Source organism: Molothrus ater, chromosome 3, assembly GCF_012460135.2.
Source record: "Molothrus ater isolate BHLD 08-10-18 breed brown headed cowbird chromosome 3, BPBGC_Mater_1.1, whole genome shotgun sequence".
Classification (NCBI taxonomy): Eukaryota; Metazoa; Chordata; class Aves; order Passeriformes; family Icteridae; genus Molothrus; species Molothrus ater.
In genome coordinates, this window is record NC_050480.2 from 27,205,301 (window position 1) to 27,227,396 (window position 22,096).

General features: G+C 39.1%; 2 protein-coding genes across 4 annotated transcripts in view; one reads left to right on the forward strand and one right to left on the reverse strand.

Annotated features, from left to right (window-relative positions):
- PIGF (phosphatidylinositol glycan anchor biosynthesis class F) overlaps positions 1 to 12,453 on the reverse strand; it is a 25,874-nt gene extending 13,421 nt beyond the window's left edge. The window contains exons 1-5 of one of the 2 annotated variants that reach the window (XM_036380069.2): positions 12,419 to 12,453; positions 11,990 to 12,236; positions 10,231 to 10,322; positions 9,287 to 9,403; positions 4,697 to 4,805 (exon numbers count right to left, since the gene is read on the reverse strand). In XM_036380069.2, coding sequence (XP_036235962.1) covers positions 4,697 to 4,805; positions 9,287 to 9,403; positions 10,231 to 10,322; positions 11,990 to 12,217 — 546 coding nt within the window. In that variant the 5' untranslated portion in view covers positions 12,218 to 12,236; positions 12,419 to 12,453. The other variant, XM_036380070.2, reaches the window with a different exon arrangement.
- Positions 12,427 to 19,622, forward strand: CRIPT (CXXC repeat containing interactor of PDZ3 domain). Of its 2 annotated transcripts, XM_036380076.2 has the most exons (5): positions 12,427 to 12,533; positions 13,935 to 14,000; positions 14,418 to 14,472; positions 15,116 to 15,219; positions 17,251 to 19,622. In XM_036380076.2, exons 1-5 carry the CDS (start codon positions 12,518 to 12,520, stop codon positions 17,313 to 17,315), a joined length of 306 nt encoding a protein of 101 aa, XP_036235969.1. In that variant the 5' UTR covers positions 12,427 to 12,517; the 3' UTR covers positions 17,316 to 19,622. The 2 variants fall into 2 exon arrangements, with proteins under 2 accessions (XP_036235969.1, XP_036235968.1); XM_036380075.2 differs by lacking the exon at positions 12,427 to 12,533 and having other exon boundaries at positions 13,533 to 14,000.
- Positions 19,623 to 22,096: the final 2,474 nt, after the last annotated feature.

Below are 22,096 nucleotides of genomic sequence, written 5' to 3' on the forward strand. Positions count from 1 at the left end.
ATTATTATTTTTAAGGGTAGAGAGGCACACCAATCTGAATACCCCCTGTATGCAATATTTTTCAAACATAAACGTGGAAAATAAAGTGAAGATTTTCTGAGACATCTGTATTTATCTCAGTTTTGTTGCATGTCACAAGATGTATGTATAAAGAAGCAACATGTTTCCTTTGCTTTGTAAATAAGTAAGGATGAAGTAGCATTTGGGCTTTAGTCGTTAGCACATGAGTTAGAATTCTTGTTATGAAATTCATCATCAGGTTTACTCCACAGAACCCTGAAGTACTTAGAAGTAAAAACAAATTCTAGTGAAAGACACAAAGGATGCTGACATCTGATTTTCTGACCAGGTAAGATCGAGGTAATAGTACAAAAGTACAACTTCTACTGATACATCTCAACCACAATGTAAAGCAATGACTACCAGGTAATTTTTCACCTCTTTCTATTTGCAGGAAAATATGATAGACTCAAAACAGACTGCCAAGGGCAGGGAAACAGTTGCAAAAAATGAAACCAATGTTGCTTTTTCTTTGAAGGACACAAAGCAGAAGAACTGTGATAGGTATGAGTGTGGCAATTCAGCCAAGTATCTTACAGAATAGTGCAGACAGCTTTGTTTAATACTCTGCTTGGATTCCAGCATTCACAGTACTGCCTCCAACCTCTTGTTTGCGTTAGGTGAGTGACTACAGGCCATTTCCATTTGAAGACCTTTCTATCAACAAACCAGACTTCACAGAAGCAGCTTTACAATTCTCCCATTCGTGAATGATTTTTCAATTTAAAAGTTGACTGTAGATACTCTTAAACTATCTACAGTTTAAAGTGTAGACACCAGATTTGATTAAGTGCTAAATCCCAATTAAGTGGAAAAATATGCCAATTCAAGATACAGTGACTTCTTCTGTATAGCTTGTTTCATATTATATTGTTCTAACAAAGCTAAAGCAATAGCATTTTTCATCCCAAACTAACAGCACATTTCTGTACCAGCTGGATATTTTGTGGTTTTGACAACTTTTGACATTCCAGGACTACCAACAGAGCCCAAGGGCAGCAGCAAAACCCCTTTGGTTGGCTTTATCACATGATATTTCTCAATTATTGCTGATCCATCCAGTTCTTGTAGTACCAATCTCACCTTTTCTGTGACAATCTGCCAATAATGAATTTTCCGAAGTTACAGGTAGCAATGCAGCAGTGTTTCTATTCCATGTTGTTACACCACAAATACTAACAATAATCAATACAAACATCAGAACCAGATTTTGCAATAAGCAGGCTTAAAGGCCTTAACACTGCTCTCTAAAATAATAATACCACTTTAGTCTTCCCCAACGAATAAGATTTAAACCACATTTTCTGCTTTAAAGCAGAACCACTTCCACTACAGATCAAAAAAACAGTTGTTTACAGCACAAAGGCTAAAATACAAGAAGGAAAACAATCACTAATGAAACCTCTTTTTATCTCAGAAGCTGGTCTTGAGTTCAAAGACTAAGCTGTTCCATTTAAGTCCATTTTTGGATAGGAAAAGGGTAAATCCAAAACTGTAATCCTCAAGCTCTCTGTCTTTAGGCTAATATGAGAAACAGCTGATGTCAGAAGCACAACAGCTTAATACTTTACTCATGCAGATGTCTAGGAGTAATTTGGTTTTGACTGGGTTCTGATTACTTTTAAATCACGTTAAGGTCTACATGATTTCTTTCAGACCTTGCTTGGGACTTAATCTGTAGGTGTTCCCCTAAACATACCAGCTGAAGTTCTGTGGCATTCTATGCAAAAAATTAGTAGTCCTTGTATTTGGGGGAGATTAAAAAATATTATTATTATTAATGCTGCAGCTGTACTATGTGCAGGTATTTTTATGTTCAGCAAGTGGTTAGGTCACTCAGGGGCAATCAGCACTAAAGATCTTCACAAACTAAACAGATCTGCAACAACAGCAGACTTCTCTGAGGATCATTCTTCTTTCCCCTGTCTGAGGTTGAAGACAAGAGAGAAAGCACTTCTCTTTTATTGTTACAGTGAAAGAATTCACTATGAGTTTCTGTAATCACCTGACATCAGGTAGCAAAAGGAATACTCTTGTAAAAAGGGGCTTTGTGCCAGTGCCCAGTGAACTTCTGAAGAACACAAAAGTTTCCTGGTTCTGAAATTTCTGAGACAGCCATGCAGCTACTACATGCAATACCTGGGTTGCTGAATCCATACTGTTCAGTAGGAAGAGAAAGACAAAAGATATCAGCTGTTGCATGAATTTGTGTTTCCCCAGAACCTGATTCACAATATATCTCAATAGATCTCTTGCCTGAGCTGGGCAAGCTGGGAAGCAGTGTTTCCTGGGCAAATACCAAAAATGCCTGGCCAGGACCCTGCTCCCACTTCTATGGTTTAGTGACCAGTATTTAAGAGATCACCGTCACAAAAATATTAGATTAGTAATAGGTGATTGAAAACTTCTGAGAGTTGTGAGCAGGATCCTTGACAAGCTATTTTAGAGAAGTTGATTTCTGCCTTGAAGACCTGTTACAATTTTGATGCTTCACTGTGTTGCTTTGCTGAAACAACTGGACTTGTAAAAAGTACATTACATTTTAACAAGAACTTTTTTCATCTCCCCTAATACAGCAGATCTTAAAAAATTAGCCTTTAAAACTGCAGTTTTCAGACTGTTGAAGTGGCAGCCTGCAGGACTGATAAGCAAACTCTCTATGGCTGCTCTTGAACTGCCCACATTATTAAAGATCAAGCAGGTCAGACTCAAAGTGGAACAAAAAATTTCTTCCCCCATCCCACTGTTCAAAACTCTATAATGTGTAAGATGGAGAAGTGAGGATGGGAAAAAGGAGGGGAAGGGAAAGAATAGCAGCAAATGCTCTAGATCTAGGCAAAAGATCTTTGATGTAGAACTTGAGTCATAAACTCTCACCTGCTAACTTTGGTATCAGGAGTATGTCAGAAATGAGGGTGGAGAGGGTGAAGGAAAAGGGAAATTGCAGACATACAGGGAGCACTGGGGAGTATTCACACCCAGAAACAGCCAGTGACAAGTTTGGGTATCTGAAGTTTCTACAGATTCTTTACTGTTCTGAGGAGTCATTTAGTATCATTTTAGATGTTTAAGTGTAGATTATAGAGCTAAATTTTCAGTCATGTTTGTCTTTTATTAACTTGGAAGACTTTTCAAACAGCAAAAGTTTTCAGACCATTATCAAACTTATGTCTCCCACTATTGGAACATATGGGAATGGACCAAAAGCTAAAACTAACTCTACCTGAAGTATCTGTCTTCAGCTATTAGTGTCTTTGTTTTGTTACTCAGAGCCCCCTGACCTAAGTTTTCCTCATATCATTGGTGCATAAAAGGTGGAGGTTTTATACACAGCACATAAGCAAAGTCTGAGATTTTTGGGAATAAAACAACACCTGCCAGATGAGACATGCTATTTTAAAATCCCATCTGATTAAGGAAAAAGTGCATGCCTCTCATCAGCACAGGGAAGTGAGAAAGACTTGGAAGGAGATTGCATTTCAGTGAATCCCTTGATTTTTGGGTTACATTCATGTCTGTCAACAATTAATTAGTGTCAACACATACCCATGCCAGATTGACGGTGAAATATCTAGCAAGAATAAACAAGTGTTTTCAGGGAAGAAAATGTTTTGCTTTAAATGTTAACCTACTCCTCCATTATTTTTAAAATACAAATTCTAATGTCTAATTACACTACTGCAATGAAAGACTAATGGCATAAAGGCTGTGAGCTATTCACAGAAGACAAATTTTAAGTGCAGCTGTAAGCCACAGCACCTCCACAATATCACAGTGGAAAGTGTGCTGCCTGTTACACTGATTTCTGGAAGAAACCTCTGAAACCATCTGCTTAAGAACAGGCCTGGTAGACACTACTCAGCCAAGAGTGTCTGAGTTTGGTAACCAGACGAAGTTACGAAACACTGAGCACATGTAGGAAGAAGCTGTTACTAGTGCCATCATTTTATGGCAATTGCAGACTTCAGTTATGTTTAATTGAATCACTTCTCCATGCCAAAAAACATAGTAAGAAATTAGCATAAACACTGGAATTCATAAAGATAGAATTGCAATGCCAGCTTCACATTTCTTCTTGTTCAACTAAAAAGCTAATGTTTGCCTTCCTTTGAAATCACAAGTGTTTAGTACAATGCTTTGGCTATACCAGTTTGCATTTCCACAAACTGATCTAAATCCATTTAAAATACCTTCTGTTAAGTGCTTTTATGAAAGATAGAGGGGAGCTAAAACACCAGGAAAGCATTTCTTTCCCTACCTGTGAACAATAAAAGCTACTAGACTGAAGGCAAACTTGAAGCCATCTTCATCATTTCCCACTTCTCCTCCAGCTTGTCTAGCTTCTTCTTATCCAAATCATTAGAGCTCTATTCCATTATAAAATTTGCATGCAACAGACACTCACAAGCATGTAATAAAGAATCTATTTAAACCAGAAATAAAAATAATGCATTTTACTTCCTTATGCCCTAAGCACAGATGTTTCCAAAGAGTTGTTAAAAGTTTGGCATAACTCTGTAGGAGCAGCTTATGACCAAGTACAATACACCTGAACAGCTTCAGAGCAATTTTGTGTAGTGTGCATCTCCAGAAAATTAGTATTTTGTACCTTTGTGGTAAGGGTGCAGATACTAACCTGCCAAGGCCGATCCCAGTCAAGAGGAATAGGAAATGCTCCAAACCAAGCTCCAAGTATACTGCACACAGAAGTAATCTGTAGACTGCTTTCCCATATGGACATAGCCCTGTAAAAAGTGTGTTAGAAGTTTTCAACAACAGGAGAAGTTACCATGGCAGAGAGTTAGATTAGATTTCTCCCCAAATTTTTGAGGCTACAAACAGACATAAAAATTCACATATTTGGTAAATAGCATGCAGGTTTCTCCTAAAACATACAACCTGGAAGTAAAAATCTAAGTTGCATAATTTATCTATAATTACAATCTTTTAATACAACACCTTCAGGATTTTTTTTTCCTTGAAAAGTTTACTGCAAAAGCTAATTTATGTTACCTTGAAACACTGCTAGACTGAGCACATAAATCTATCTCGATAGCTGTGCGCAGTGCAGGGAGAGGCAGACACGGAAGTGTACTGTGGGACTGTACAGAAAAGCACAAGCACAGTCACAAAGGACTCTGTGGTGTAGACATATTTGATGACTATAACAATTCAAAATTTAACATAGAAGTCCACTATGATAATATTTCAAAACAAGTTTCCATCAACTGAAAAGAAACACTGCAAGTAAATATAACTGCACATTGGAGCCCTTTGGTAGCAGTGCATCCAAGTTCAAGTACACTGGCTGCAGGATAAATTTTTTGCACACTAAAGAACTCTTACACTACCAGTCATGGCACACATTGTAAGAGATGTTAAATTACTTCAGTCCTGAGTTTATAGCCTTTTGCCACTACTGATTTCAAAAGTTTTTGAAAAGCTGGATTTCTGTTTAACAGATGAGTGCTTACTACCATCAATGTACCAACTGATCGCTCTGCTCAGGCCATGACATTTGGGTACTTGGTACCAATTAAGAAAAGAGCAACAGAAGCTCAGAAGGCAGTAGGGCACAGTTTCAGGACAGGAGAACCAGACTAGTAGAATCACTGCTCCAAATCAGTACAGCAGGAGAGCTGAGTTTAAAGTTTGCTACATCTCAGATTATAAATGTACACCTGTTAGCTTCAGCTAACAGAGGAAAAAAAATGAGCATTTTTATAGCTCGAAGACTAGATGCACAGTAAACTCTGAACTTTGCATGTGCTGTTTAGGTTGGATGACATGAACACTTGGTTTTGAAGAGAATAAAATTTCTTTACTTCCAAGTACACACTGCTGCACTTGCTATTGACCAAACAGCTCACAAATTTAAAGCAAACATTTTTCAATGTTTCCAGAAAAAAAAAAAAGTCTTGCAGACTACAGTACTGACAGTGCAAGGTTGACATTTTGAGCAGAACTGTTTCTTCTACAATCACACGACCCCTTTAATTTAGAATACTCCAGTTCACAATCCTACTAGTTTGAGATTCTTTTTATTGAAAAGTCCTGATGTAACTGGAAAACTGTTTAGGAGTCTGCACACAGAAAATTCTTTTGAATTATTTTCAGAAGCTGAATAACTGAGCAGGGAGCTGTCAGGCAGAACAAGGAAGAGAACATTCACAACAACCTTAAAGCAGTGAAAAGGACAGCAGAATACACCAAGGACTGACTGAGGTACAGTTATACCTCACAAGACATCTTGTGTGTGTGGCAGATTCACCAGAGACTGCTGTACCATATGGAGAGATCAGACTGAGTCCAAATGCAAAACAACCGAATTAGCAAGGCACGGTGCCCAAGTGAAAAACAGCCATTGGCAGTTTGGCAACTATTTCAGCTGCTAATTGAACCCCTCTGCAGCATGGACTGGCTACCCAAAGACAACCTGACTTGTTCTCCAGCATCATCTTGAAGGAGCAATTACTTTAAGTCATTACTTAAGTACTCACTTTTCTTCTTGGAATGACTGACACTTATTGAATTTTTGAAGCTATTATTTAAACCACCACATAAACTTCTCATTTGCATAAGACTAAAAACTGCAGCAATGTCTATAAACTTTGCATTTTCCACATTTCTTTCATTTAAACTAAGAAAATCCTGCAGACAAAAGTAGCAATGATTAAGATAACACTAGTGGCAGAAAGGTCTTTAAAAGCCTAAAGTAATTATTTAACCCCTTTAAATAACACTGTACATTCAATTCCACATCAAATAATGTTTGAATTAAGAGGTTAGCTGACAAAATAATCTACTGAGACAGTTTCTTCATAGACAAGATTTGGAATTCTTGGCTGTAGTAGGACTAAATACTAAGCAGCCCTTGGTGTGTGACGATGCCTACATTTACAAGGGGCATTTCATGTCTGTAAGAGTATGTAGTTCACAAAGTGATAAAATAGGCATAATGAAAACAGGAAGAAGCCCTAATGTCATGATTTTTTTACTATTTTTTGGCAACATCCAAATAAAATCTCTTTTCTGCCCTGATTACCCTTTAAAATTGCTATTATAATTTCAACACAATTTCTCAGAGCAGTGATTTGAAACAAACAGTCTCCAAAAGGAGAGAGAGGAAAAAACCCAAAAACCTGGTTTCTTAAAGACTTTTATGCAGGAGGCTATTTCACCTAAGTTACTGAAACACTATTTAAATAACAGCCACATGCTGCCATGAATGCTGATACCCCTTTCTGCAGCTTTTACTTCCCTCTAACTACTCACAGCAGGACATGAGAGCGTATGATCAGTGACATGACCCCGACATCAGTCACCACTCTCGATGTCAGAGTGAGGAGCCCAGAGATGATGGTGTGGGCCCACCCCTTCCCAGATGCAGAATTAGTGAAAAGGGCCCTATTTATAGCTAACTAAGAATGGAAGGGTTTGTCATGTAGAATATATAGACTTACTTTTTCTCACACATTCTATGTGCACATAGGCTTAAGTTTACTTAAGTCTAAATTGCACTCAGGTACTTAAAAACAATTTTTTTTTTCATACTAAGCTATACACCTAATCAGACTTTCAAGCTAACTGATCCAGTGCAATTCAATTCCCTAAATTCTGCTTTCAAGGAAAGCAGCTCTGTTGATTTCACCTAACCATCCTTTTCTTCCACTTAACCAGTCCCAGCTCATTTATATAGTTGGGTTAGAGAAAACCTTATTTAATGTATCATGTCTTCACTCATCTCATGCCCAAACCTAAGATGTTCCAATTTCACGAGGTCAAAAGAAAAAACACAGGATTATTTTTAAATGAGCAGCTTGCTACTATCATAAAGAAACCTGCTACAATATTTCTTTGTAGTCTATATTCACTCAAAGTGTAAACAAACATTATTAATAATAAACATTTTTCTCTCATAATGTCACGTGGCTCACTAGTAAGAAGTACTGACAAATCCTCACAGCAGAAGTGTCAAAACAAGACAACTGCTTCCTATGCAATGATTGTGCTGAAATTTCATTAAGATCTAGACTAGGAAAAAAAAAAATCAACAGGCATTCAAAATCTACCTGGCACTAAGACAGACTGATATGATCATACATCTGCTCAATTCAGCTGTTATTTCAGATGCAAAACCTCCAAAGATGACCAAGTGAATCAGCAAAGATTTATTTTGGCTAAACGACTCCTTGCTTTTATTACAGTATATTTAAACGTCCACTGAAAAGAACAAGTGTAAATTACTTGAATAAGGATTCAAGATATTTTTCAGTAAATTGAGAACAGAGATAAACCAGAATTTAATACTTGAAAGTAGCATTTAAGTCTCCTCCTCTAAAGGAGTGCAAACCAAAAATAATTCCATAGGTCAGCAGTGTAATACAACCTTTTGCTGTCTTCTGAGATGAGACTTCACCATTATGAACTATTAAAAGGGGATGAATACTAAAATCTCATTGAATCTCAAGCATACGTGAAGCCTCTTTATGTTTCAGCGTCCCATTCTTTCTACCTGCTAATATTTATGGAATGACAAAAGGCAGAAGAAATCGAAATCTTCTGAAAAATACATTATCCTTGATGGATGCTGATGCCATGGCTGCCACTGGAGGTGAAAATGCAGTTAGAAGGCTTGTTTTACTTTAAACATACTCCTGAAAAAATTAATCCTTGAAAACTCTGACACTCAAAACAGCTTTCTTTGAAATTTAAAAATGAGCATGGGTTAATACTACATAATTAAGAACAGAGCAAGTTATGTGTAATTTTCAATATTGTACTCAAGTTTAAAACAGTGCTTGTATTGACTTCCTATTCCTACTTTAAAAATTGTATTTACGAAGGTACTACTGGATCATGTGCAAGATTCTCCATGCACAGCTCAGTGTCAGGTCTCCCCTTTTTCTGACAACCATCACATAGAATTGCACAATGTTGTTACTTCAGCAGAATATGAGCTAGAAACTTTACTTCCTTCAAATACATATAAAGTGAGATTTAGCATCTGAGCACCAAAAATAAAAAGCTGTTTTTCTGAATCAGTGTCTTCAAATAAATCTTTCTTTGTCAGAAAAGCTCCCATATGTCTGTAATCACAAATACAAAAACCACCCATCATCCAGGAAGTTTTATTTTCTTTACAAAAATTCCATTATATATTTTTTACATCAATTCTGTCCATTTCTATTCAGAGAAAGATCAGAAACTTTAGATTAGGACTTACCCATTTTTACTAAATACCCGTATCCATGCCTGTATGTTTGGTCCCAGCAAACATAAGCATTGTAAAGTAGTAAATGTAGACAGAAGAACTGAAAACAAAAATGTCTCAGTCACTAACCTACAAAAAGAAAAAGAGTATTACAAAATTAAGTGAGGTGGTTGCTAATGCTCTAAAAGTTCCAAGATTTAGGAAGAAAAAAGTCCCTCTAACTCAACTTGTGAAAGCATGTGTGCTTTCTTAAACCTCATATAATAGAATAAAATATTTTCTTCTTACTCTGTAGAATAGTAAAGGAAGCTGGAAAGAGTTCTGCTGTTATCTCAAGAGTGAGATGTAGCAATTTTTAAAAAACCACAGGTGTACTTCACATAGATCATTAGTTCTAAATTGAAGTATGCTAGGATACTTACTTCATTATTCCATTTATTTTTCCCCTTGTGACAGCAACCATGAAACCAAACTACATGAAACTATTGTTAGCCAACTACTTAGTGTATCTCTCAACACCCAGGTTGCTTCACACTTCTTTCTTTACACTTTCATAACAGTTAAAACACTAATATCAAAAGGATGAAAAATAGGCAAGATGTGTGCTTTAGAATCTTATAGGGAAAATGACTAAATGAAGCTCCAAAAAGTGTTTGTGTCCATATGTTTACCACAAAAATTAAAGTAAACAGTTGTTTGTAACTGTGATGCAATTTTTATTTACAGAAGTCTCATTTAAGAGCTGGCTTCCAAAAAAACCAACTGAACAAGCAAACAAAAAAAACCCCAAAACAACCAAACCAAGAGAAAGCTGAAACAGCCACCTTTCTTCCCCCAGCTAGGAGCTGATCCCTTAACTTCCAGTGTACCAGAAAATTCCCAAGTACTTATACCAACATCTGCAAGGAGAGCTGCCCCTTAGAATATTTAGAGAAAGAGAGGGTCTTCTGACTTACTCTATGAGAGGTGCTCCATAAAGAACAATAATCGCATGAAACAGTATGCAAGACATGAAAAAGTATATACAGCATTTTAGAAATCTGGATATCTAAAAAAGAGCAATGAAATATCAGAATAATGCTTCAAAACAGAACATAAGTAACACACACAGTCTATACCTTATCAAGAGCATTGTACTCTGATTACTTCTTTCATTTCAGCTGCAGCACAATATAATAGCATGGCACATTTCAAAACAGTTTTCCATATATTAATACGTTAAATAAATAATTAAAAAACATCACACTCCACCTACAATTTTTTTGTGCATCCCATTAAATAGGGCAAACGTATAAAAAATATAACCAGAAATTACAAGATAACCAGAAGTAATTTTATTGGACATTTTTACACTTCTGTTTTACATCTGACTGTCATATCCATTCATTAAAAGGCAACTCTCACAAAAAGTGAAAAAAAAAATTAAAAGCAAGAAAACATACAATATAAAAAAAGTCTGCTATGTAAAGAATCAAAATTACATTAACTAAAACTACATGGCATCTTTTGAACTTGGTATCTTAAATTCTGAATATATTTGAGAAATATCCATAACTTTCTAAAAGTCTGCAAAATACATAATTTTCAAGGAACTTAAACAAGTTTTCTGGGTACTCACTATATCATGTAGAAGGAAAAACACTTGATAAACAGTTCTGGTAAGGTCTGTTCTGATCAGGTCACCAGTGCAAACTCCGTAACTTTCCATGAACCCTTACTTTTCTACATTTAATCCTTTCTATATTTATTTCCTGGGATGAAATCTCACCTAGAACATGAAGTGTGCTTCATTTTCAAATCACAGATGGTTAAAACACTTGCTTCCTTCGCATCATGGTTTTGTGCATTTCACATCATCCTCAGTCAGCAAAACTAGACAGGAGCTTTGCACACAAAGATATGCTGGCAGGGATGATTACTTAAATGCTTAAAAACCACCTCAGAGCATTACATCTTGCCTGGCTCAGCAAGTCAGAAGTAGACTACTCCCCCGACTATAAAACTCTGGGGTATTCCCTCCCTGCTGGGTAAGTCATGTGCTGCTCCAAAATCACTCTGTTCCAAAGGTTTTCATTAGGATTCATATCTTTAATGCTCCCCGTTGAAAACTGCAACTACAAGAAGTTTCTCCCAACTTTAGATTCTTCTGTATGCAAATTTCATAATTTCATCATAGAAGGAAATGCAGACATTTTAATATTTTTCCATTTGATTTTTTTTTAGTTGTTGAAATGTAGCATCGTAGCATAGCATCTCTTTTATGTGTCAGATCCTGAAAAAATATTTTTTTTCCTCTTAAAGTTATTACAAACGTACAACTACACACGAGAAGCGTGTGATGACATTTTTTCCTGGTATATCCACTTATCAAGAAGATAAGCCAGGCCTGGACTGCAAAATGAGTTTTGAGCCACTTAATTTTGCCAGGTTTTTCCACCACGCAAATTCTTGGGACTACAAACAACATTGCACTGACAAGAAACAGGAAAGCATAGAATCACTCACCTGAATAGGTTATTTACAGGTAGAGAAAGTTTAACATCATGAAAATACTGAAAAATTTGTTTCAAAAGGTGCTACACTCAACTCACTAATGGAAAATGAGAATTCACCATTGAAAATTATCTTCTTTCTCATTTGATTACTTCAGAGAATTTGTTTCCCCTCTGTATTGCCCGGTAACAACTTAAGAATTTAATAAAAATAAAATCTTACCTTGTGACCAAAGGAACGTCTCTTAGGAGACCGATTTGGTGTAAGGACTAAGTGTAAGATTACATTAAGGGTAGCAACACAAACAGAACAAACACACAGCCACGTGAGGTGCGTTCCCAGCACGCTGAATCCGTCCAGGAAGAAAGCCGGGGCCAGTGTGGCCAGGACGATGGCCAGAGCGCAGAGCAGGTTGGCAGCCAGCAGCCTCCTGACCTCCGCCTCCCTCATGGCGTCCGGGCAGCGGCACCTGCAACACACCGAGCCCCGCCCCGTCACCGGCACGCTGGGACAGCATCCTCCGCGGCCGCGACGCGCAGGGCAGAGCTCCGGGCCGAGCTGGGGGCCAAGGGGAGGATTTCGGGACAGGAAACAGCGTTTGTTCAAACAACCAAACCCCGCGCGGCCGCGGGCGCCGCTCCCGCCTCTTACCGCGGAGCGCGCGGCGCCGCCCGGCAGCGGAAGGCGCCGGGGCCCGGCCGGAGGCGCTTCCGGGGCGGTGCCGGAAGCGGCGGCTGTGGAGGGGTTGCCATGGTGTGCGACAAGTGTGAGTACGGGGCTCCGGGGGGCTCTGCCCGACCCGCCGGGCCCTGCCCTGCCTGCCGGGATCCAGGGCTTCCCCGAGCGGAGCAGCCGCCGCGGCTCCCCGGCTGCTCAGGGCAGGCCGCGGGTGGCGGTTCCCGGCAGGGCCCTGTGTGAGCCGTCGTTCTCCCCTGTGTGAGCCGTCGTTCTCCGCCTGTGGAGCGTGTTAATATGCATAGATTAAATGATTCTGTCCTGTATCAGCAATAGCGTTAGCAGCAGGACCGGGGAAGGGATTGCCCTGCTGTACTCGGCAGTCGTGAGGCCGCATCTCGAGTGCTGTGTTCAGTTCTGGACCCCTCACTACAAAAAGGACACTGAGGTGGCGGAGCGGGTCCATAGAAGGGCAGCAGTGCTGGTGAAGGGTCTGGAGCACAAGGTTTGATGGGGAGTGGCCGAGGGTGTTGAGGTTGTTTAGTCTGGAGAGGAGGAGGCTGAGGGATGGCCTTATCGCCCTCTTCAACTCCCTGAAAAAAAATCCCAGGTGGGGATTGGCCTCTTCTGCCAGGCAACAAGCCACAGCACAAGGTGACATTGTCTTGAACTGTGCCAGGGGACGTTTAGATTGGACATTGAGAAGAATTTCTTCCTAGTCATGGAGATGACACATGGGCCTGGGCTGCCCAGGAAGGTCCCGGGCTGCTCAGGGCAGGCCGTGGGTGGCGGTTCCGGGCAGGGCCCTGTATGCACTGTCATTCTCTGCCTGTGGAGCGCATTAATGTGCATAGTTTAAATGATTTTGTCCTGTATCAGCAATAGCGTGAGCAGCAGGACCGGGGAAGGGATTGCCCCGGTGTACTCGGCACTGGTGAGGCCACATCTCGGGTGCTGTTTCAGTTTCAGTTCTGGGCCCCTCACTACCTAAAGGATACTGAGGTGGCGGAGCGGGTCCATAGAAGGGCAGCAGTGCTGGTGAAGGGTCTGGAGCACAAGGTTTGGTGAGGAGTGGCTGAGCGTGTTGAGGTTGTTTAGTCTGGAGAGGAGGAGGCTGAGGGATGGCCTTATCGCCCTCTCTAACTCCCTGAAAGGAGGTTGTAGCCAGGTGGGGATTGGCCTCTTCTGCCAGGCAACAAGCCACAGCACAAGGTGACATTGTCTTAAACTGGGCCAGGGGACATTTAGATTGGACATTGAGAAGAATTTCTTCCTAGTCATGGGGATGAGACATGGGAATGGGCTCCAGGAAGGTGGTGGAGTCACCGTCCCTGAAGGTGCTTCGGGAATGACTGAACATAACACTTGGTGCCAAGGTCCAATTACATGGTGGTGATTGGTCACAGGTTGGAATCAATGAATTCAGAGGGCTTTTCCCACCTGAGTGACTCTATGCTTCTGTTTTTCTCCTTTGTAATGTTTCTGTATGTAGGCGAGAAGAAGCTCGGAACGGTGATCACTCCTGATACATGGAAAGATGGTGCAAGAAACACTACAGGTAACCTCAGCAAGGTTTAGCAGCTTGCTTTTGAGGTATTAGAAAGCCACCTGGGCACCTGAGCTGTTACCATCTTAAGTCCAAAACTTTATATTACTAATCAGGTTAAATATTAAGTCATGTACTTTCCCTCTCACGGTGATTTAATGCATTGGAAATTTATTTGCCCAGAACTCTTTCATATTGAATTTGTATGGTTTTGTTTTCTGGTTTTTTTTCCTTCTTGCATGGGAGGACAATACATAGAGTATTTAAATGGAGCCTGAAGTGTTCTGTTACCCTGTCCCCTAATGCTGTGCTGAATATTTTATCTCTCCTTGTGACTTTATTTGCGTATGTGTAAAAGTTGTAAATTAAGATTTCTAAAGTATGCCTGGAACGGCATTATTGATTTTTTTTTTTTTTTTTTTTTTGTAGAAAGCGGTGGTCGCAAATTAAATGAAAACAAGGCGTTGACCTCAAAGAAGGCAAGGTTAGTACTTAACACTGATTTTGGCCAAAAACATCAGTTTAGCAAACTAACCGAGCCTGTTTCCTGCATAGCTAGGCAACCACTCCAAACTTGTCCAAAATACACTTCATAAATTAAAATTGCAAGGATTATGGTATTTGATTTGTCAGTAAAAATATGTCCATACATATTTCATGGGTGCTTTCTGCTCAGTCATGGAGTATTTTATTGCAGTTCTCACTGGATTTGCTCGGATTTGATGCTGTTGTAGGACAGAAGCTGAGAATACTTACTTTCTGTGCTAAGATTGCCAGGATAATCTCTTGAGCATTTCCTTCATGTCTGCAGGGCTTTCTGTTTGCAAGGGCCAAGGAAGGAGTTTAAGTTCAAAGTCATGTAGTATCTTAATAAAAATTAGCATTTTTAGTTCTGCTTTTATGAAGTTGTTGTCTGTGATGGAAGAAATGTCTCTTAATAGGGAAAGTGGGAGCTTTTCTGCATACTTTGTGTAGCTTATTAGAAATAATTATTGTATGTCCCTTTTCTAAATTACAGTTTTTGCTGGAGTTTCTGACTGCACCCTCTGGCTTAGACTTTTTAGGACGAGGCAGAAAAAAGACTTCATTTCAAGGAGCATAAATAAAATATTTTTCCTTTTTCCCAGGTTTGATCCTTATGGAAAGAACAAATTTGCAATATGTCGGATTTGTAAGAGTTCTGTCCACCAGCCAGGATCCCACTATTGTCAAGGATGTGCCTATAAAAAAGGTGAGTTTCACTGAGTGCCAAAATACCACAGTTTGGGTTGGGACAAGAGAGGACGTACAACACTTAAATTTGTATTTATGAAGAGAAGTACAACACTTAAATTTGTATTTTTTTATTAAGATGAGATTTAATTGCTATCTTCAGCTACTGATAGACAGGCACAGGGAACATGGAGTCAGACTTTTAGGCACACAGTAATAGAATAAGAAATAATGTACACAGGTTAGAATGTGGAAAGTTCTAATTAAATACAAGGAAAGCAATTTTTCAGTCTGGGAGTGATCAAATACTCAGGTAGCAGGAACCATCAGAGGTTGTGGAATCTTTACAGCAGGTATTCAGAGAATGGCTTGAACAGTCCTGAGCCAGCCTTATCCAAGTTGGCTGTTTCAAGCGGGGCAGGACTAGAGACTGAAGGAGATTCTTTTAAACTGTTGTCATTCTGTAATTCTGCTTCTTTTAGAATGTTTCTGGTGTCTGAAGCAGTACATTTGGAAACTTAATCTTGGCAATTGCTTAGAGAACTGTCATCTAACAAGTTTGATTTTCCTCAAAATCCCAAAAAACCCCAGGTCTTCTAAAACTCAGTTGCTTGTTGCAGTCTCTTTTCTGGTCCCTTCTCTCCTCTCCCATTTTTATAATAGCTAAATCTAAAATTCCTGGATGGAAAAAAGCATCATGAAGTCAGTTACATGACTTAATGCCGAAGAGTTCTTATAGCACAAGGTGAACTGTGCTGTGTCACTGTGTCAGTGGTTTAGCAGCCTGCTGTAGGAATGTTGCCTGCTGGGTCCTCCCCAGACAGCTGCCTGAATCCCATACTGTAGAACCTTGTACTCGTAAAATTTATGTCTGGTTTGGGTGGGCTTCAGAATTTGATCTTTGTCTGTTTGTGTATCTTTCCAGGCTGAACCTGTTATCTTCATAAAATTAAGAACTTTTTAAATTAAGGTTCTAGCTCTGACCATCAAAGATGTCATTAGGATATACTTCTTGAAGCAAATGCAGTTATACAGCTCAGTGCTTCAGCTGTGCATATCTCTGAAATTGAGAGGCAATCTCAAGTTAATTAATCATCAGTTTAAACCTGAAGTCAGTATTTAGTGGGCTGAATTTTGGTCTCCAGAGTAAATCATGTGCCATGTTCCCTGCTGTTCTCTTCCCTAATGGACTGCTAGATACATGTCCAGTCATGATGTCAGTATATGAAAGCACACAATATGGAGAAAGCGGCAGTAGATGCCATTTTTTGTCTGCAGGTGAATGTTTGTGTAAATTGAGGTGTGGTCCTACCAGATAAAAGACTTAGCACCTTTCTGCTTTGAAAGGAGAGGGAAAGATTGAGACAACCCACCCTTCTGCCCAACTTGTGTACATTTTGGTACTCTGGTCTTTTGACTTGACACTCTTAGAGTTTAGGACAAAGTACTTTGGGACATCAGTGTTCATCACTTCAACTCTCAAGTATTCTTGGTGTTCATTGTTTTACACTTCTGCTCTATAAATACCTTAATTCTATGAAAACATGTTCTAAACTTCCACAGTTCTCCAAAGCACCCCACCTGTGAATGCCCATTTAGCAGTCAGTTTGTTGGTGACTGTGTTTTCTTAGTCCTGCTACTGTCTGTCCATCTCAGGCCTCGTTTGTGTACACGACTTAAAATGATTAACAGTACACCATTTCTACCTTTTGGTCAGAAGTGAGCCTTTCCTGGCTCTCTTCAGGCATTCCAGCAAATTATAGAGGCTTCCAGCAGTATTGTGAATGATAATGCTCTCAAAATAGAGTCTGTTTTCTTCAGAGGAAGGATTACACACATGCTGCACATATTAATTTGTATTATAAGTTACAATAGTACTTCTAAGTTTGTAGTATCTATTGAGAACATGTCTGAGAACAGATAGATTGTTAATAAGAGCTCATTTGAACAATTTCGTGAGAAAGATGCTTACAAAAACATAGTAACTGTGTTTTTGAGAAAAGATTTTAATAATTTTAAAATAATTTACAGACTTTCTGTGTGCTTATAGGCATCTGCTCAATGTGTGGCAAGAAGGTCTTGGATACGAAGAACTACAAGCAAACGTCTGTCTAATTGTACTGACTAGTCTGTTTATGAACTTTACCTTCTGTGTCTTTGTACAGTAACTTTTCTCTGAAATGATTTGTGAATATTACTTTCTGGATGATAGTACTTGGAATGAGAGGTAAAGACAGCCTGCTTGCCTAAAATGTACATAATATTTGATTATTGTTGTTTTAGCACTAATATTGACTGGTATTTAAAGGTAATGGCTTTCAGCAACTGTTACAGTTCAAAGGGAAGGAGAATATCCAAGTGGATGGGTTGAAACTAGATTACCATCAGAACAGAGATCTTTGAGATGAATACTTTTTTTTCCCTATCACAAGTCTTCTGCTTGTCTCATGGTAATGTTTGGTAGATGTATAAAATATGAACTTGCATCAACTCATTAAAGTATCTTCATTTAGTTGTATGCCTATAAGTATTTATAATTATTCTCATCCCAAACTATTATGACCTTGCTCTTCAGATTTTAATGCAATTGTCTTGTTGTATTTTGTTTCTGCCTACAGTATGGTTGCTTAAATCACAAATTTGTAAGCTAGTGAAATCTGGTGTGTTGTCCTGCCAGTTCTTTCTTTGGCATTGTTGTGGTTTAGCCCCAGCCAGCAACCAAGCCCCACTGCTGCTCCCTCACTCTCCCATCATCAGGACTGAGGAGAGAATTAGAAGGGTAAAATCCTGGAAATGTGAGATAAAGACAATTGAATAGGGAAAACAAAACAGAGAATTAGTTCACTGCTTCCCATGGGCAGGCAGATATTCAGCCATCTTCAGGAGAGCAGGACTCCATCACCCATTATAGTTTCTTGGGAAGACAAACTGATCACTCAGAATGTCCCCCCTTCCTCCTCTTCCTCCCACTTTATCCACTGAGCATGGTGTCATATGGTCTGGAATATCCCTTTGGTCAGTTGGGGTCACCTGTCCTGGCTGTGTCTCCTCCCAGTCTCCCAGACAGCCCCAGCTTCCTTCCCATTGTGGCAGTGCAAAAGGCAGAAAAGGCCTTGGCTCTGTGTAAGCCTGCTCAGCAATAACAAAAACATCTCTGTATTTTCAACCCTGTGTTCAGCACAAATCCAGAACACAGCCCCAATAACCCACTAACAGTGAAGAAAATGAACTCCACCCCATCCAACACCAGCACAGGCTTTAGGACTGATCAGCTATTCCCTTGTTAGCCCCCAAGGAGACTTTACATATGGTGTCAGGTGGCCCAAGGCAATAAAATAATGAGGATCAATTTCTAAATATCTCAGTCTCATAATATCCTAAGGTAGTCTGTCTTTTAAATACTGGGTTTGAGTTCTGTGATGTAATTGCTTGTATACATGTCAAATTTAAAAGGTCAAAGCAGGCTGCCTGCTTTCCAGCTCTGGTTTGATACAAGGAGTCAGTCTCTGAACATGAGAGGCTGACTGTGGCTCTGCAATTCTTTTGTCTTTTGCTTCGTTTCTATATATTAAAGCAATTCCTGTTGTGGAGCATAATAATTACTCCTTTGCATGTATTTAAAGAAAAGGAATTATTCATTCTTAATTCATGGTTAATTTTTAGTTCATTCTCAATTTAGGGCAAAGAATTATTAATTCTTAATGCATGGTGAAGTTTTTACTAGACCTATTAAAGTGTTTACTCCCCTGCATCCTCCCGTTGGCAATTTCATGCTTCTGCAACTGTCTTTCAACTGTAACAGAAAAACTATCAATGGGAATTTCCCTATGAACAGATTCTATTTTGGGTTCCTTTTTGTTCTCATATTATTACAGAGGAAACTACATAACTAATGGAAACTGAAAAAATTGCTGTTCCTTCTGTAGGGCAAAATGAAGAACACTGGGCTTACAGTTATCCTCTTTGTTGTTGCCTTCCTGCCATGCAGTTGCTGAAGAGGTAATTATTTTTGGCATTTTATGTTTGCTGAGAAGCTTTGTCAGGATAGTGGAATGAGCTGGGCCTCCCCAAAGAGAGGAATGCTGCTGCTTTTTATTGCAAAAGCTTCTCCTACTGTAAAAACTGCATGGAGGTACATGGGTTAGCTAGCTAGTGATAACTTGGTGTTGGTCACTTGTTTTCAAACACATCAAGGAATTCCCATATTAGTGTATATCTCTATGACACATTCTTTATATGGGTGAGAAGAAAATGTCTGCAATTGGCTTCAAGTTTCACAGCAAATCTTGTCAGCAGTGTGTGTGACAATTTCAGATGGCAGGTTCTCCAATAATCCCTGAACTCTTCACCCTTTATGGATATGTGCTATAGGATTGATTGATTTTTGTTATTCTGTGAATAAAACTTCTCTTCCTAAAACTGGCCGGTATCTCTATTTCTAAAGCAAGACATCATAATTCTTCAATGAATTGGCATGAATTGAATGTTTATTGCACTCTATAAATATTGGCATTGAATTAATTCCTCCTTTTGAAGGATGTATTGAAGATAGAAGAATAACAGGAATTTAAATAATGTGGTGCTTGGTTCATAATTTTTTTGTCAATTGAGCTTTTTTACATTTGTCCTATTTTTTACATTTGTCCTATTACTGGACAGCTGCTTTTGCATGTTAGAATCTGTTTTTGTTGTAAAAAGACAGGTTTTGATTTTGTGGTTTGTTTTTTTTTTTAATGGTGGATACATAGTCTTCTGTTTTTCTGGTGGTTTTTACATGCTCAGGATCTTTCATCTGTAGCTCTCAAAGCTCCTCAGCTTCATGAGAGTATCAGTTCAGAGATCTGTAAATTTTGCTGATATAACACTCAACTTTCAGAAAAGCTCATTTTCCAAGCATTATTTTGAAGTCTCACTGCTTTAAATGTAGATCACAATCCTGAACCTCAGATATGTACCACAGTTCAAGGCAGCCTTGGCAGAGAAGCACTTAAGGGTAGCTATTAAACTTATATACACCCTCTGTATAATTGAATTGTCATATATAAAAGCATATTGTTGATGCTAAAAATGTTTTGTAAGCATGGGATGTCTTTCCTGAGACATTATGCAGTGAAAAACAAAATTTGTAATGAAAAATTGCCAGTTTTGTTTAATGTACTGAGAAGAACACAGTAATATTCCCAGATGATCAGCCTGTCCTCTAAATCACAGGTTACATAAGAGATTTGTGCTGCCAAATTTAGTAGGATTAGAATTTTCCTTAGTACTGCTGAATTCTTAGTATATACTGTCCTTGCTGTTTCTTTGTGTGCTCATTGGCCAGAACTATTACTGAGCTAAGAGTAAGCAATGCAAGTACTCTGCATTTTGGTGCATAGTATGAAGAGAACAGATTAGCTACATAATGTCACTGTGCCTGGAGAAGCCAATCAGCTGAAAATTAAACAGGAGCTGTTGAAGGGTCCTTGTTGTGTCAGGGTATTCTCCCATTCATTCCCCTGTTGTTTTATTTTTTTAACCCTGCTCTTCCTGCTGCAGAAGCTGGAGAAGGGACCATCCAAGAATTATCATTTGGCAATACTGTTCCAAAGCATTAAGATTGTTGTAATTGTTTTCTTGTAAAATGTGGTGGTTTTTCCCTCTTTGGTCCATTCTGTTCCTTCATCAGCAGAATAACAACCAGAAAGACTTTGTCTTCTGTACAAGGACGTCACTGTCCACTTTGCATTCAGTTTTTCTTGAAAATGGCCCAGACTTTCACTAAAATCATCCTTTTTTTTTTTTTTTTTTGGCAAAATAGGATGTGCAGGTTTCAAATGGTAAGTCTATTGCGCCTGCTTGTTCTGGCATCACTCCTGTCATCAGCCTATCTCTCTGCAGTGCCTCAGATTGTACAAATCTTCCAGCTCTGCTCCACCCAGAGATGCTTTGGCCGTGACCCTCTGCCAGTCCCTCCACAGTCCTGGGCAAGAATGGCTGGTGCCTTTGTATTATCAGTGGTCATTAAAGCTATATGCAAAAGTTGGAACACAGCTGTTCAAAGTGGTGCAGTGAACTATGTTGCTTTATTTTCCTAATACAAAGCTGTAAGGTTCCTAGATACACAAGTTGGTTCCCCAGCATGAGAGATTCATTATTCATTGAAAGATGATAGCCAAGAGACAAGCTCTTTACATCTATAATGACAAAATTTAGTTTATGATAGGGCCTCTGTGCTGTGAATAAAATTCTGTAGCTACCGAAATCTTTAGAATTCCCCTTGACAAATCATTGCTTTTCTTGGATTGGAGCTGGGCTTCTTGATTTTGTGTAAGTATATATGGCCTAAATATGTGCCTTTTTCTGTCATTGCCTTTGGCTGTTGAAGAATCCAAGAGTGGTTTTTGGCACTGACCTACCAGTTGCTTAATAGAACTGTCTATTTAATGAGCCCTGGTTCAGCATGGGAGCATGAACATACCTCTTTTGCTTATGAGTTTCTCACTAGATCACTGGTTTAGAAAATAAACGTGGCCAGATGCAAAAGGGAATAGTAGTGACAGGAAAACTCTCCTTGAATATCATGAGAGAATGAAAACATTGCTGCATCACAGCTGAGGTTTGCTATTAAGCTAAAGTATTTTTGCTCTCCCAGTCAGCAGAACTGGTTGGACAGTACGAGAAAGCCTGGTGGCTGCCCTTACAAATAACAGACCCAAGTGTTTATTTTTCTTCTTGTGAGGTTTATAGCTGTGCCTCATATGAAGACCAGTTGGTTTTGTACTGCTTGTCTTCCTCTCAGATGTGTGCTTTTATGGATGAAGTTGTCATCTGAAATTCATCAGGAAACTGGTTTTTTATCAACTTTTATGGGAGGGGCCATAGTTGACTTTGCAGAACATGTGTTCATCATGTCT

Coding starts and splice junctions, on each gene's coding strand:
- CRIPT (XM_036380075.2), top strand. CDS start 13,829: ATGGTGGTGATTGGTCACAGGTTGGAATCAATGAATTCAGAGGGCTTT. Junction 14,001..14,417: donor TGGTGCAAGAAACACTACAG/GTAACCTCAGCA, acceptor TTTTTTTTGTAG/AAAGCGGTGGTCGCAAATTA. Junction 14,473..15,115: donor TTGACCTCAAAGAAGGCAAG/GTTAGTACTTAA, acceptor CCTTTTTCCCAG/GTTTGATCCTTATGGAAAGA.